This window comes from Raphanus sativus, chromosome 2, assembly GCF_000801105.2.
Source record: "Raphanus sativus cultivar WK10039 chromosome 2, ASM80110v3, whole genome shotgun sequence".
NCBI lineage: Eukaryota > Viridiplantae > Streptophyta > Magnoliopsida > Brassicales > Brassicaceae > Raphanus > Raphanus sativus.
In genome coordinates, this window is record NC_079512.1 from 18,157,747 (window position 1) to 18,174,159 (window position 16,413).

Genomic DNA, 16,413 nt, shown 5'->3' on the forward strand with positions numbered 1-16,413 from the left:
AACCATATATAACCCCCTTCTTTACCTACTACTATACTCACTGAACAGTTACACCTTCATAAAAATATATCTTTATCATATGATCCTGTAAAGGGTATACAGCTCACTTGATTATCAAAATATACATTTTGCTGGAGGTTTGAGTCTTTTCTCTCGTTCGAATTTCTAAGAGAAAAACTTACGACTTAACATGCACTGTTACAAGCTCGTTCAAAACCAATGTAAATTTAGATCGTAATCTATGACAAAAAAAGTTGTGTTAATTATCATCAGTATGTAAATATGCATACTATGATGGATGATTGATAAGTACAACAACAAAGGTTAAATCCCTGACATAATAAGTCGTGACTCTGACCAGTTTCACTCAAACTAGATTTTGACCCGTCCTTGAAAGGGCGGGTATATTTTTTGTTTTAAATTTAGTTTTCATATTTGTGTTTTCTTTGTGATTATATTCGTATGTTTCTTTGTAATTATATTTGTGTGTAAATCAAAATATATTTTATTAAATAATGGCAATTTAAAAATTGATTCGGTATACGTTCGGTTAAGGATGGGTTGCGGATCGAACCCGGCCTTCTGATCCGCCAATCCGCAGGTTTCAGTTTTGTTCTGGTCAAAAAATCTGACCCGTATAACCCGCAAACAAATAATTTTGTACCCGTTCCGCTTAATTTTACGGTTATCTGTGAGTTATTTATTTTTAAACAATAATTCTTTAATATAATTATTATAAAATATATAAAAATATATTTATAATAAACCTTTTATCTATTATCAAAATTTATATACAGTTATATATTTTTATTTGAATAAAACAATTTTTGAAACTTATATAAGATATATGGTTTGAAAGTTGAGGTCGGATCATAATTTTAATTTTTTTTTTTCGTTTTGGTCAAAACAAAAAAATAATTTAAATATGTAATTTTAATGTCAATCAAAAGGATTTATCTTTGTCCAAGTTCTCGTTATTTTCTCGTGATGGAATATTATTTATGAAAATGTAACATCAGTATTTATATTTTGAAACATCACATGTATTCTCATCCCTAAATAAGAATGTAGTTGAACGTTCTGTTTGAAAATATGTATATTTAGTTTGGGTTCAAAGAAACTACATATAACATATAAACCTTGTACTTGTATCCATTTATTAAATTTGGGTTTGTAAAAAGAAAAAAGTTTGGATTTGTACAAATTGCATATAACTTATAGATCTTGTACAACCATTTGTTATGTATATTCATTTAGTTAGTTACGTTACGTGAACATAAATCTATGAATTTTAATAGCATAAATATGAATTTAAATTTCGACCTATGATAATAATATAAATCTATTTAGACCCGTTAAAACCTATTAACTAATTGGTCTCGTGACCCATTCCTTTGTTTTAGAACTAACCGTAATGTATTTTTCTTTCGAACACATAACCGTAATATATTTAACTATTAAAGCTAAATATCAATGGGTTCTAAAGGCAGTTATATTGTATGCTCTCGATAAATACAACCGTAAAATTATTTGTTATAATCGACTTGTCAACTTGTTTAGAACATGGACCCCACATGTATTGTATGCTCTACGTGAAAATAGAGGAAGTTAGGAAAATACAGTTAAATAATATTCTAGATGCAATTATGTTTACTTTATATTGTAGATGCAGTTATAAAAATTAAAAGATGGACATAACTTTTATCAATTGGTCATACAGGAGAATTAATAGAATATACTAGATTTTGACCCGTCCTTTAAAAGGCGGGTATATTTTTGTTTTATTTATTTTTTAAAAACATATTTCTTCTTTGTAATTATATTTTGTCTTTTTCATATTCATATTCGTATATAAATCTTAAGATGTTAATAAAAATATTCTTATAATCAATACATAATTATGTCGATAAAGATATTTCAAATGCTTTGTTAAGATGTTAAAATAGTAAATAAATCTTATTTAAACCCGCCTCAAATTTGACCGACCCATTTAAATCTTAAACCTGATTAAATTTATTTAATTTTGAGATCTTAATACATATTCATTTAAATATGTGATAATTATATTCATCAAGTTAAAGCAGATTATATTTATTTAAAGTGTTTTGACTAAATTACAAATTTATTTAGTTATTAAAACTGTTATGTATTTTATAATATATTGCATGATTGATGAAATAACCTGTTTTTTTTAAATATCAATCGTAACCCGTTCTACTATATTATAAAATAATATGAATGTTAGTTATTTGGTAATATGTTATTTTTACCAAGTAAATATATTTATTCAATTTTATTATTCAAATTTTAAAAGTTTTTATTTTATTTTATAAATTTTTATTTTCTACATTAAAATTTTATTTATTAACTATATTTATATGAATATATAGGGTTAGAGTTTGTTTTGAGAATTGGAGCCAAATATATTTATTGATTTCAGTAGTATTATATCTTTAAATTTGGAATTAGTTGTGGGTGCAATATCTTATCAATTAATATTGATACCTTTTTTAGTCAGGAGATAAACAATTATAACAAAATACATTCTGATATTTAAAATTTTTAAATTTTATTATGAAAAATCTTGTGTGCTTTTTAGCAAAAAAAAAAGAAAAAAAAACTTGTGCGCTAATGGATCATGCACTGATTAATGAGCTCATTCTCATTTTATTATTGTAAATACACGTGAGAGAGACCACGTGACATCTTCTTCTTTATGTTAAACCTAATTTTGTCTTGTATTTGTTACAGTTGCCGTTCTGTTTTTTTTTTTACATTATGAAACTTCTCAAATACAGTATATAGATTTTTAATCGTAAAAAATTGTAAATCTATCATCTTTTCAGAAACTTTAACAATGGATATCCCAACTTTTACCAAATTAGGTGACTTTCTAACTCAGTTACTCGGGAGATTTGTTTCTAACTAACAGTTTTAGAGGAAAAAATCTGTTGACCTAGAAAACCACCAATCAAATCCTGTACGCTTCCGAACAACGCTTTCTGGTAGTTTTTTGAACAGAAGATGAAAATAGAACGTGACAGTGTTTAAAAAATAGAGCGTGGTTGTTTTTTTAATAAATCAGATACAATTATATAAAGATACAATAAGTGATTAATTAAATAAAAAAATAAATGATTGGATATAACTTTTATCAAATGGTCACACTGCAAAATTAATAAAATAGATACCTAAACTTTGAATGATGAGTTGATAGACTAATACTCCCTCCGTACCTAAAAGATGGTTATTCTGGAAAAAGAATTTGTTTCTAAAAGATGGTTGTTTTATATTTTCTATGAAAAAATTGCAAATTTTAAGAAAATTAATTAGTTTTATTAGATTACTATTGACTAAAAAATGTTGAAAATTAAAGAAAACAGTAAGTTTATTATAGTGATTTAATGCGTTTTTTAATATGTGTGAAAACACTAAAAAGACTATCTTTTAGAAACAGAAAGAGTAGTAAATTTAAAGAGGAATGGACATTATTTGCTAATATCGGGAAAACAAATTAATGCGAACTAGACCAAAAGTATTATTGTTATGACTAAGCTATTTTATAGATTTTCTAATGTTGATATAAATAGTGGAAACTGAAAATTTTCACTAGTTAAATAAGTTAAATTATATGAATTTCATCAAAAAATAATATTGGAAATCCAGCAGAAATATTTTATACAATTTGGACACAAAATAGAAGAATCCAGCAGGCAGGAATTAAGAGATATTTTGGGAATTCAAAATCTAGGAGGAATGAGATCTTATCTGGGATTACCGGAGAATATTGGTGGATCCAAAATACAAGTCTTTGGGTTCATACAAGAAAGGTTGAATAGTAGGGTAAATGGTTGGACTTTCAAATTTTTTACCAAAGGTGGGAAGGAGGTGATCATTAAATAAGTGATAACGGCATTGCCAAATCATGTGATATCGTGTTATAGGTTACCAAAGGCGACTGCAAAGAAATTAACGAGTGCGGTAGCACAATTTTGGTGGAGCCCAGACGGGAGTACAAAGGGCATGCATTGGAAATCTTGGGATAAACTAGTTTTAAGTAAGGAGGAAGGAGGCTTGGACTTCAAAGACCTTACGAATTTTAATACGGCGATGCTTGGAAAGCAGCTATGGCGCCTGATAGAGAAACCCAAGACTTTATTCTCACGGGTCTTTAAAGGACGGTACTTTAAGAATGTTTCACCCCTAGAACCGATCCGATCATACTCCCCGTCGTACGGCTGGAGGAGTATTATCTCTGGTTAGCAAATGACTAATCAAAAGGGTGGGAACAAGATCTTCTATCTCAGTATGGAATGATCCCTGGATCCCATCCACCCGCCTGAGACCAGCAAACAAAAACCTTCATACTAATCACCCTGATCTTACAGTTGATTCTCTAATTGATTCAACTACAAGAACTTGGAATTCGCAGGCACTTCGGACTTTAGTGGATCCTCAGGATGTAAAAATCATCGAAAGTATACCGCTGAGTAGGAATCAGTTGGAGGATAGGGACGGATGGCATTTCACAAACAACGGAAAATATACAGTGAAATTAGGATACCAAGTGGAGAGAGTTTATCATGATAAGGAGAAACCAATAATAGTATTTGGACCTACAATTGATACTTTGAAATCATTTTGCTGGAAAGTAAGATGTCCACCAAAGCTCAAACATTTCCTATGGCAATTGGTATCAGGGTGCATAGCAGTTAAAAAGAATTTGCAAGCGAGGGGGATAAGAGGTGACATATGTTGTGATAGGTGCGGCGCTTCCGAGAAATCCATAAATCATGTATTTTTTTAGTGTCCACCAGCGCGCCAGGTATGAGCTCTTTCACATATCCCCTCTAGTCCAGCTATTTTTCCCTATCAAGGTCTTTTTACAAATATGGATTATTTATTTTGGAGAATTGATCCGAAGATGGAAACTCATCAGTATGCTTGGATTCTATGGTATATTTGGAAAAGAAGGAATAACAAGGTTTTCAGTAATTTAGATGTTGATCCGAGAGATACTTTGAAATTGGCAGAGACAGAATCAGCACTATAGATTGATGCACAAAATGCAGATACACAGACTCTGGTGCGACAAGCTGAGGTAGCACCACAAACGGCAATTCCAGGCCGTTGGTGTTTCACAGATGGTTCGTGGAAAGATAAAGACAGATTCTCGGGCCAAGGTTGGTATAGTACTTTAGAAGGTTTTGACAGTTTGATGGGAGCACGGAATGTCAGAGCGAGTCTCTCTCCACTTCACTCAGAAGTAGAGGCTCTCATATGGGCAATGGAAAGTATGAGAAATTTGCGTCAGTTCAGGGTTACGTTTGCAACGGATTGTTTCCAATTGGTAAAGATGGTTTCGGAACCAGAGGAATGGCCAGCTTTTCAAGTTATTTGGAAGATATAAAGATCCTCAAAGACGGCTTCATCAACTCAGAGATTATTCATGTACCAAGACAACAGAATATGCAGGCAGATCGACTAGCACGAAGTGTCAGGACACAACCGTCTTTTGTTGTTCACATGGATGCAGAGTTACCGGCATGGTTTTCAGAGACCGGATGAGAGTGTGTGTTTTTATGCTGATGATAAAAAAAAAAAATAATCAGGTTCAGTCAGTCCCCAACATGGTTTCCAAAACGCTGTGGAACAGGCCTCGATGTGGATACTCTTCGCGGTGACAATGAAAACGCCGTCGTAGTTACTGTGAAACGTAAATCTCCAGTCCACCAACCTCCGTGGGTCCCAGGCCACCACCCACTCCTACTAATCCCTCCCACGTACACCAACTCCCCTTCACGTTTTAATTCCCTAATATCTATCTTATTAAAATAGAAGTACACTTTGAAAATACCCCTAAATTTTTGAAGTTATTTACATTAGAATGCCACTAAAGCAATAAATTAATTTTCCTTCTTTATAGTTGTCTTTTCTGATTTATAAATGCATTTTCCTTAATCATAGTTGTCTTTATTAAACCTATATTTAAGTATGCTTGTCTTTTCCTAATTTAAATAATAGATTTAAGCATTTAATTTATTTTTTTAATTTAAATATAAAATTTCTTGATCAAATCTCTATGAAAATAGATTTCCCAATATACTTTGTTTCAACATAATAAATATTTTAAATATTTATTATTATAAATAATAAAATAAAAGATCACACATCATAATCAATTTATATAACATATAAATAAAATATAAAATAATTTATTCATATATTATTAGTATAGTGGTTTCATAATATAAATCTATTTAGTTATAGATATTGGATTCCTTATATGATACACTGTGATATAATAGACGATCAGAATCACAAAATATAATCATTCAAAGTAATAAATAAAATTGTTATGTTTTAAAATGATCTATTAATAATGATGTAATACATTTTAATTTATATATATATATATATATATATATATATATATATATATATATATATATATATATATATATATATATATATATATATATATATATATACGGTCACGGATCAAGCTCTTTAAATAAACAACAACAGCACTAAATTATTTTTCTTTAACAAATTTATTTTGATAGAAATTATATATAGTTTCAAATATGTTTATATATTTTATGTATTTATAAATTTATTTTATTTGGGATGCTGAAATTTTGGAATTGGAAAAAAATATGACCCACCTCTATATTATTTTAATTAAGAAATTAAAATTTTATATCAGAATATTTCATTAAGCTTTTAATTTTAATTTTTATTATAACTGCAAAAATTAATTTTCAATCTAGATTTATGTGTAGATATTAAAAATTCATCATTTAATATAAACAAAAAATGAAAAATAGAAAATAAATACCCGCCCGGTCGGGCGGGTCAAGTTCTAGTACTTTTCTAAATACGTTTAATAAAATGATTGGACTTCACTTTACTGCTGTCATAAACTTTTTTTTTGAGTGAGCTTAACTAAAAAACAAAACAATATAACTTTTTTTTTGGACAACAAACAAAACAATATAACCAAAAAAAAACAACTATCAGTATTGCACAAGAAATTTGTAATGGAGATATTTACATGTATCGCAATAATAATGTATCATGTATCGCACAATCGTATTCCTAGCCACAGTTGATTTATTTGACTTAAAATTTGGTATATTCCAGGGGAATAAATACAGCCGTAAAAAAAAAGAAGGATTTAAATAAATAAAGAAATATGATTAATTGCCGAAAATATCGAGCACCACCAGATCTCAATAGCGGTTTTGCTATAAATAAAGTCACAGAGGCCACTCTTGTTCCTCGTCTTCTCCCTCTCTTCTTTGTAGCCAACCTTTTCTTCTCCGATTCTTCCTCCGCGAGGTACGTCTCCGAGACTCTATCGCTTCCCCACGTCTCCCTTATTTTAGCTACCCTTCCCCTTCCCATTTCGTTTCTCCTCTCTCCACGTTGTTGTTATTAGCGTGATTCGATCTGAGCTTTGATTTCTCCGCGATCTGTTTGTTAGTATTGTCTTTCCTCACTTAGATCTAATCAAATCACAGATCTAAGCTTTGTTAGTGTCGGCCCATTTGTAGAATTTTGTGGATCCGGATCCGGATCCGTAGATCAGATCAGCTCGTTTGTGTGTGTGTGTGTTAGATCCGGTTTAAAAACATCTCGTAATGAAAAATGTTGAATGTGATTTGATTCTTACTTTGTTGTAGTAGACTCATCTCGTTTATCATCTCAATTCATATACACGACAAAGGCTACCTACTTTTCGATATATTTTTTTTTGTGATCACGTGACTTTGTTTTATTATCTTTTATATTAATAATAATGATAAAAAGTCTTTTTACTCCATTCAAGAGACACTGATCCTTTGTTTGATTGCAGTAAAAGTAAATCGAAATGGCGTCTCACATTGTTGGATACCCTCGCATGGGCCCCAAGAGAGAGCTCAAGTTCGCGTTGGAGTCGTTCTGGGATGGCAAGAGCACTGCCGAGGATCTCCAGAAGGTCTCTGCTGATCTCAGGTCCGCCATCTGGAAACAGATGTCTGAGGCTGGGACTAAGTACATCCCCAGCAACACCTTTGCTCACTACGACCAGGTTCTCGACACCACCGCCATGCTCGGTGCTGTCCCACCTAGGTACGGGTACACCGGTGGTGAGATCGGGTTGGATGTTTACTTCTCCATGGCTAGAGGTAACGCCTCTGTTCCTGCCATGGAGATGACCAAGTGGTTCGACACCAACTAGTGAGTAGTCTCCAACGCTTTCTTGCAGTTACATTGTTAGTTGTGTTTTTTTTTTTTGAGAGTTTTTGACTAATATAATAATGTTTTTTTTTAAATGCAGCCACTACATCGTCCCTGAGTTGGGCCCTGAGGTCAACTTTTCTTACGCATCTCACAAGGCTGTGAATGAGTACAAGGAGGCCAAGGCTGTACGTTTATCATTCTTCACTATTTCTTATTAGCTAGGACATTATTACTAATTGTTGGAGATCATAGGTGTTTAGCTTAGATTCACTGAGTGGTGTTACGGAAAGGATGTTGATATGTTAAGAATATACTCCACTTGCGTATTCACAAACCACTGTTGGCTGATTGCATAGATGTCAGAAATTAATTAGTCTATGGTTGTCGTAGTTTCTGTCTAAAGTCCTGATCATCTTTGATGTTTATGCAGCTTGGAGTTGAGACCGTCCCTGTACTTGTTGGCCCAGTCTCCTACTTGTTGCTTTCTAAGGCTGCCAAGGGTGTTGAGAAGTCATTTGACCTTCTCTCTCTTCTCCCCAAAGTCCTCGCTGTCTACAAGTAAGAAATTACTTTGTTTTTCTTTATTTTGCCATCCTTGTCCTTGCTGCTATGAATGGTACTCTGACATGAGGACTTTGATTTGTAAACAGGGAGGTTATTACCGAGCTTAAGGCAGCTGGTGCCACCTGGATTCAGCTTGACGAGCCTGTCCTTGTTATGGATCTTGAGGGCCACAAACTCCAGGCGTTCACTGGAGCTTATGCTGAACTTGAATCAACTCTTTCTGGTTTGAATGTTCTCGTTGAGACCTACTTCGCTGATATCCCTGCTGAAACATACAAGACCCTAACTTCGTTGAAGGGTGTGACTGCCTTTGGATTTGATTTGGTTCGTGGCACTAAGACCCTTGATTTGGTCAAGGCAAGTTTCCCCGCGGGAAAGTACCTTTTCGCTGGTGTTGTTGACGGAAGGAACATCTGGGCCAATGACTTTGCTGCGTCTGTCAGCACCTTGCAGGAACTTGAGGGTATTGTTGGAAAAGGTATTATGTCCTTCCTGATTCATATACCTTTTATCCGACTCCCCTGACAAGATTACGGGAGTACTAAAAAATAAATACTTCAAATGTTGATCTGTTATCTTTCTGCATTGATTCAGACAAGCTTGTGGTCTCAACCTCCTGCTCTCTTCTCCACACTGCCGTCGATCTTGTAAACGAGACCAAGCTTGACGACGAAATCAAGTCATGGTTGGCGTTTGCTGCCCAGAAGGTCGTTGAAGTGAACGCTTTGGCCAAGGCTTTGGCTGGTCACAAGGATGAGGTATTATTCTTCACAGAAATTTTATCCACCTGCGTCTTTATTGAATCCTTGAATAGTCAGCAATTTAAATGATTTGGTAAGCACTAGAACTCTAATATTGTCTTCTCTTTCAGGCCCTTTTCTCTGCCAACGCTGCTGCTTTGGCTTCAAGGAGATCTTCCCCAAGAGTCACCAACGAGGGTGTTCAGAAGGCTGTAAGTTTGACCCCAAACCGAAGCCATGTTCACGTTCAAAGATTTATTTTCTTTATATTTTATTGATGGGATGTTTTCTGATTGTTATCTCAGGCTGCCGCTTTGAAGGGCTCAGACCACCGTCGTGCAACTAATGTTAGTGCTAGGCTCGATGCTCAGCAGAAGAAGCTCAACCTCCCAATCTTGCCAACCACCACCATTGGGTCCTTCCCACAGACCGTAGAGCTCAGGAGAGTTCGCAGAGAGTACAAGGCGAAGAAGTTAGTCTCCTAAATTTAATCCCTGCTATCTCTTTAAACGGTATGATACTAAAGGTTCCTTAACAGGGTTTCTGAGGAGGACTACGTTAAGGCAATGAAGGAAGAGATCAAGAAAGTTGTTGATCTCCAAGAGGAACTTGACATTGATGTCCTCGTCCACGGAGAGCCAGAGGTGAGCGTTTTCCTTTTAATTTTAAATGTTAATCGCCTGAACTCTCTAAGTAGAGTGATGTTAATTCAAAGTTATCACTAGTAGTACTTGTTAATGTTTCTGACGAGACATGTTTCAACAATTCTGTAGAGAAACGACATGGTTGAGTACTTTGGGGAGCAGTTGTCTGGTTTTGCCTTCACCGCAAACGGATGGGTTCAATCTTATGGATCTCGCTGTGTGAAACCACCAGTTATCTACGGTGATGTGAGCCGTCCTAAGGCAATGACCGTCTTCTGGTCCGCAATGGCTCAGAGCATGACCTCTCGCCCAATGAAGGGTATGCTTACCGGCCCTGTCACCATTCTTAACTGGTCCTTCGTCAGAAACGACCAGCCCAGGTACATACATAAAAAAAAACTTAGTCTGAAACAAAACATAGCTTACAGCAAAAAGAACAAAACATTAAAACATATACATTTTGGTAAACTTTGTAGGCACGAAACCTGTTACCAGATTGCTTTGGCCATCAAGGACGAAGTCGAGGATCTTGAGAAAGGTGGAATTAGTGTCATTCAGATTGACGAGGCTGCCCTCAGAGAAGGACTACCACTCAGGAAGTCCGAGCACGCTTTCTACTTGGACTGGGCTGTTCACTCCTTCAGAATCACCAACTGTGGCGTCCAAGACACCACCCAGGTTTGCTTCGTTAAACACATATCGCTCGATTCTATTAGAGTGAAATGCTTCCTCAGTTGCTTATAACCTGTGCTTATTCATCTTGTTGTATTTTGCAGATCCACACTCACATGTGCTACTCCCACTTCAATGACATCATACACTCCATCATCGACATGGATGCTGATGTCATCACCATTGAGAACTCCCGATCTGATGAGAAGCTTCTCTCTGTGTTCCGCGAAGGAGTGAAGTACGGTGCTGGAATTGGTCCAGGTGTCTACGACATCCACTCTCCAAGAATACCATCTTCTGAGGAAATCGCAGACAGAGTCAACAAGATGCTTGCTGTTCTTGAGCAAAACATCCTTTGGGTTAACCCTGACTGTGGGCTCAAGACCCGTAAGTACACAGAGGTTAAGCCTGCCCTGAAGAACATGGTTGATGCGGCTAAACTCATCCGCTCCCAGCTCGCCAGTGCCAAGTGAAAGAAAGCTTGAAAAAGAGATGAATGATTTGAAGAAGGATACTCTATAATGCTTGTGTTTTGTTTTGTTTGGTTTAATTACCTTTTTTAAAAAAATATTTTAGTTCAAGTAGGTTTGATGCATATGGTTTCAACTCTTGCTGAGAGAGATGAGAGATATGTATCGTTTGGATCTGTTTGTGTTTCTCGTTTTGTATCCTTCATTTCTCTGATGAAACATATCTTTTTTTTCTAAGGGGTCTTGAAAGGAAATAAAGATTGATTCTTCTAAAATTGTGGAAACTGTTTCAAACACAGAACCTACAGGGATCTTGAGTTGAGTTTCAACTCTGCCTTGGATTTTCAGAGTTGTTGTTACTGTTTTTGTAGGTTGGTTGGATTGCACTTGTAGCTTTGTCGGAACACTATCCATTTAAAGGTCAGATGTTAAACGTCTTTGGTTATGAGTTGTTTTTGATTTGCCTCTACTTTCCTGTTGTGTTAGTCTGCATTTTGTACAAATTTCAAATTATATTTTCTTATATTCATGGTAAATCAACAAAAATTATAAAAAAAAAAACAATTCATGTTAAAAAAAAGAGTCAAAAATCAAATATCAACTAAAAGGATTCGTTTTTACAAGTTTTTATTAAGGCTGATGAAACTTGAAATCCTGAAACTTAGAAACCTTAAATAAATAGTAGCTCCAAAAAACCCAAGTCTCAGTCAAACGAAAATGTGTACAGTGTAAGAGAGACAATGACATAACTAAAGTAAACTCAAAAGAGCTTGAAAACTGTTAGCCCAGGCATATCACATGAGCAGCGATCCATCTGAATTGTTAAGAGCTTCTTTGGCTTTCCTGAATTTCCCATAGATCGCCTTATTAGATTTCACAACGTACTCCTTCATGAAGAACTTGATGCCATCCCTTAGAGCTTCATAGTCTGGATTCACAGCTATGCGAGTGAACAAGTTCCACACAAGTTTCTCAGTGTGCTCGAAGATGGCCTCGAACAGCATCCGAAAGTGCATGATTCTCTTTGGAGTCAACTGCACTGGATTAGCCAAGTCTACACATTTGAGAACCGCAAGAGAAAGATTGAAGGAAACAATCATCTCCGCCACAAATTTCGCCAGATGCATTGATCTCTGAAGTGACATTGACTCTAGTTCTTTGAAATGGTCCCAGATGCAATACTGCATAAACCAACAACATAAGATGATTAGAGAAAAGAATCATTACATAACCCAACTCTGGTTCTATAATATAGGTAGAAATGTTACCTGTAGTGTAAACTTATGATTCTTGTCGTGCTCGCACAACTTCAAAGCGAGAACTGTGTAGTACTTGTTAAACACTTTCTCCTGTAAACAGCATTCAACAAGAACCCTCATGATCTCTCTATCCTGCTTTCCTGGTAGATCCAATCTAAGAAGTTTCTCAAATGCATCAATGTAGTCTTCACTACTCATGATCACGCAAAATATAGCTTTCCTGGAGTCTGTGTTCATCCTCTGTGCATCAGCTAGCTTTAACATTTTCTGAGCCTCAACAACCTCTGCGTCCATTGTTTGTGCTACATCTTCAGCGTGGTTTGTTTTAACCACCAAGTCGCCAGATAACCACCACTGACCCTTCTTCTCGGTGTCAAGCAGCTTGCTCCATGTGAGTCCTCTTAGTAGTACTTCTTCCACTCTCAACTGTGCCAAATTGTAAAGAAAAAGAGCATAAACGAACTCATCCAAAAGCTGTAGTGAGAAGCAGAAACAGCTGAGATATTACCTTTTGAAGCCACTTCTTTACCCTTGTGTTCTGGACAGAATCCTCTTTGGCTCTCAACTTGTTGTTCTTGATTGCAGCAATGGTTTCAAGCATTTTTTCCATCTGAAAAAAAATCCAGGAGTAAGAAACAGACTTTAAACATCCTAACAAAACATTTTCTTCAAGAAGAGAATCTTTCAATAGATCGCTTACTGTAAATTTATTTATATCAGTCTTGATATCCGGGGAGGTTTTAATTTCATTTGTCTTGTTCTGGATGCTTATGATGAAGGTTTTCATAGCAACAGGATCATCACTTCTTATCTTCATTCCACAACCTATTCAACACATAATCAAGAACTTAGTAAATGTAATATAAAATCTCAAAACACCTAAGTTAACCATGCAAGGGTAATAATAAAACTTACTATCTAAAACAGTGAGAATAGTTGAGGCATCAACTTCAGTCAGCCGGTTCGCCAATGTCATTAAGAAATCATAAATAAGATCACTGCAAAACAAATATACAAGTTCACATCCAGCCCCCAGAAATAGCCCCCAAAAATAATCATAAATAAAGTTAACAGCAATCTTAAAAAATGTGCAGCTGCAGAAAATATTACCTGGAGCAAACTCCCAAATTGCAGAGATAAGAAAGTAAAAGAGTGATTCCATTCAAAGAGAGGCTGTACTCTTTCTGGTATTCATCCTGAAAAAAAAAAATTAGATGATTTGTAAGTATTGCAGTATTTTAAACAAATATGGTGAGAAGGAACATGTAATGGAGGATTTGACAAGCGATTCATACAGGAAAAACTCATGGACATACCTCGAAAGACTTGGCAAGTGAAGCAATAAGCTGTGCACTGAAATCCATTCCAACTTGACAAGCCATGCCAGCTATAAAAGCAGCAAATACAGCGTACCTTTAACAAGTAAGACAAAACGTTTAGCCACTAATCGTTTTATACGTAAGTCAATGTAATTAAGCAGTAACACGAGCTGAAACTATAGAGAGGTGTACAGATCTTAACTGTTCATTGCCTCTGGCATAAGTTGCCAAAACCTCTTCACAGAAAATCTGAGAGGCCACACTTCTTGCAACACTCTGCATTAGTAAATATTACAGGGTTACCATGTAAGAACAGTAACAGTATGGAAACTGGAGCAATTTTTTGAACTGTGAAGGGTATTTAAGCTTTACGCGATAGAGTGTGGAAAGTTCTGCGGTTATTGTTTCTACATTGGATTCAGCCATCTTATTCAGAAGACCTGTAACACATACCAAAGCATGTCAAACTAAGGTTACAGAACTATAAACACCAGAGGCTAGCCATACCTTTTACCCGTGTACGTAATTTAGCGTGTTCCTCAGATTCACTTCTGGCCTGAGATCTTAAATGAGGAGCAACGTACTTGACGCTGCTCTCAGGATTAGGTTTCTGCAGAGGAGATTCTACTTTCTCCAAACTTGACGGTGAATCTTGATAGTTAACAGTCTCTGTGATCTCCATCGGATGACTATCTAGCTCTTCATCTAAAGACTTCTTCTTCTTCTTTCGGTGTTTACGGTCTCTTTTTGTTTTAGGCTCTTCTTCTTCGCTTTCCTCCTCAGAAAAATCAGATTCTCCGAGCTCAAAATCTTCGTTTTCTTGCTTATCAACAACCTCATAGTTCTGTTTTTGCTCGGATCTCTTTCTCTTACCCTTCTTCTTACGAGAATCACCAAGTTCAGACTCCATAGAATCCAATACAGACGGAAGACCTTCGAACAAATCGTTCATACCATCATCCACGCCTCTTAGTTTTCCGTTCTTGACGTTGAGCTTCTTTGCGAGCTTCCTCTCAAGTTCAACATCCTGGTCACGAGATAATAAAGCGCTTTGTGTCTCCATTTCAAGAAACTCTTCGAACTTGGTCTTCTTCCTTGGTTTCATTAGATGATCTTTCGTTTTGTGTCCTCTTTGCATCTTCTTCTCCTTCGGTTTGACTCTATCCTCGCCTTTCTTTTGTGTAAAAGGCTTCTTATCATCTTTGTTTCCACTAGGACTAACTGATTTCACATGTTCAGTTTCTCTGTCACTTCTCTGGAGAAAAGTCTCGGACTTGATCACGTCATCAGTAGTCTTTGTCTGGACTGATGATGATACTCGTTTCTCCTTTTGCAACTTCTGAGAACCAGAAGGAAAAAAACACTAACAAATCATGACTTGGAAACAAAACCATAGATGTCAAAAAAAAGATAAGATTCAGACTCATACCTGACGCTGAAGCCAAGATTCATGCTTCTTCTGGTTCTTCTGCAAGCGAGCCTCTTTACGCTTTTCATGACGAGAGCTCCCTGCCGACCATCAAAAAAAAAAAAAAACAAGCAAACGAGATTCATTTTAAAAACCTAGCTCCCGAGCAGACAATCATTAATAAGACAATATATCTCCAGCAGCTTACCCGTTTTAGCTGGTCCAGCCACAGATTCTGGCATATTCTGTCAACAACAAAAGAAGAAGAATAAGAAAAAGATTAAAACTTTCACGTTTCAGCTAAACATAGAACATAACACTCTCTCTGACCCTGTTAGGTATACAACCTAACAGCATTGTAATTTCTTAGCAAAACGCTACCTTTAATTAAGCCCTAATGTAAGGACTCGCGAATCAAAAACTACGCCTAAAACTTTATAATGAGATAATATGGGAGGCAGTAGTACATTAGCTATTTTGAACAGAGCAAGGAGGACTCGAGAATTCAATCTTCTCCGCAACTGCTCACGCTCTGACTCAATGTAAGAATTCAATTCAGTGATCGATTCTTAATAATCTAATCGTCTTTTCGGGCACAGTCGTTGAACGTAGGAAGGGAAGCTTGAGGAAATTAGGGTTTTGCCGAATTAAAAAAAATAATATATTACTGTTAAGGTTTTTAACTATTAAAGCCCGCGAAGTTGTTGGGCCTGAAACCCTGCCTAGCTGCCAGCGTCATCGAGTTCGGGCATTTGGAACCTTTGGATAGGGTCTGACTCATTTTCTGGAATTTTTCCTTGTTAGAGAGAGCAAAAGAGTCAAAGTCTGAAATCTGAATGGAGAAAAAAGTTAGCTAATCTTTCGAGAAAGATTAGCTAACATAGAAGAAATAGAAAAAGAGTTGATTACCAATTCAGGCACTTTTTTCTCTTTTTTTACAAGATAAGATACATTGCACTCGACAGACACATTATCTGTTACCGAGGCAGTATTATGACAGATATACCCTTGCTGAGTTCAATGTAACAAACGAACGGTTGGCAAGAATAAGTATCAAAGTCAAACAACAATATTCTGGTTTAGTTAGCTTTTCATCTAATGTTTTATT

General features: G+C 35.5%; 2 protein-coding genes across 2 annotated transcripts; one reads left to right on the forward strand and one right to left on the reverse strand.

The window, feature by feature from the left end:
- Positions 1-7,200: 7,200 nt before the first annotated feature.
- LOC108839717 (5-methyltetrahydropteroyltriglutamate--homocysteine methyltransferase 1) lies at positions 7,201-11,556 on the forward strand. The gene is made up of 12 exons (XM_018612493.2): positions 7,201-7,344; positions 7,862-8,226; positions 8,327-8,414; positions 8,660-8,787; positions 8,880-9,271; positions 9,388-9,551; positions 9,665-9,745; positions 9,839-10,005; positions 10,072-10,177; positions 10,307-10,557; positions 10,654-10,855; positions 10,954-11,556. The coding sequence occupies exons 2-12, from the start codon at positions 7,877-7,879 to the stop codon at positions 11,320-11,322; spliced, it is 2,298 nt and encodes a 765-aa protein (XP_018467995.2). The 5' UTR covers positions 7,201-7,344; positions 7,862-7,876; the 3' UTR covers positions 11,323-11,556.
- A 327-nt stretch (positions 11,557-11,883) lies between these two features.
- On the reverse strand, positions 11,884-15,958 carry LOC108839716 (uncharacterized). The gene is made up of 13 exons (XM_018612492.2): positions 15,773-15,958; positions 15,514-15,550; positions 15,327-15,406; positions 14,405-15,236; positions 14,270-14,337; positions 14,100-14,173; positions 13,895-13,991; positions 13,689-13,774; positions 13,494-13,576; positions 13,279-13,403; positions 13,087-13,188; positions 12,588-13,004; positions 11,884-12,500 (listed from the first exon to the last, which is right to left on the reverse strand). The coding sequence occupies exons 2-13, from the start codon at positions 15,545-15,547 to the stop codon at positions 12,114-12,116; spliced, it is 2,385 nt and encodes a 794-aa protein (XP_018467994.2). The 5' UTR covers positions 15,548-15,550; positions 15,773-15,958; the 3' UTR covers positions 11,884-12,113.
- Positions 15,959-16,413: the final 455 nt, after the last annotated feature.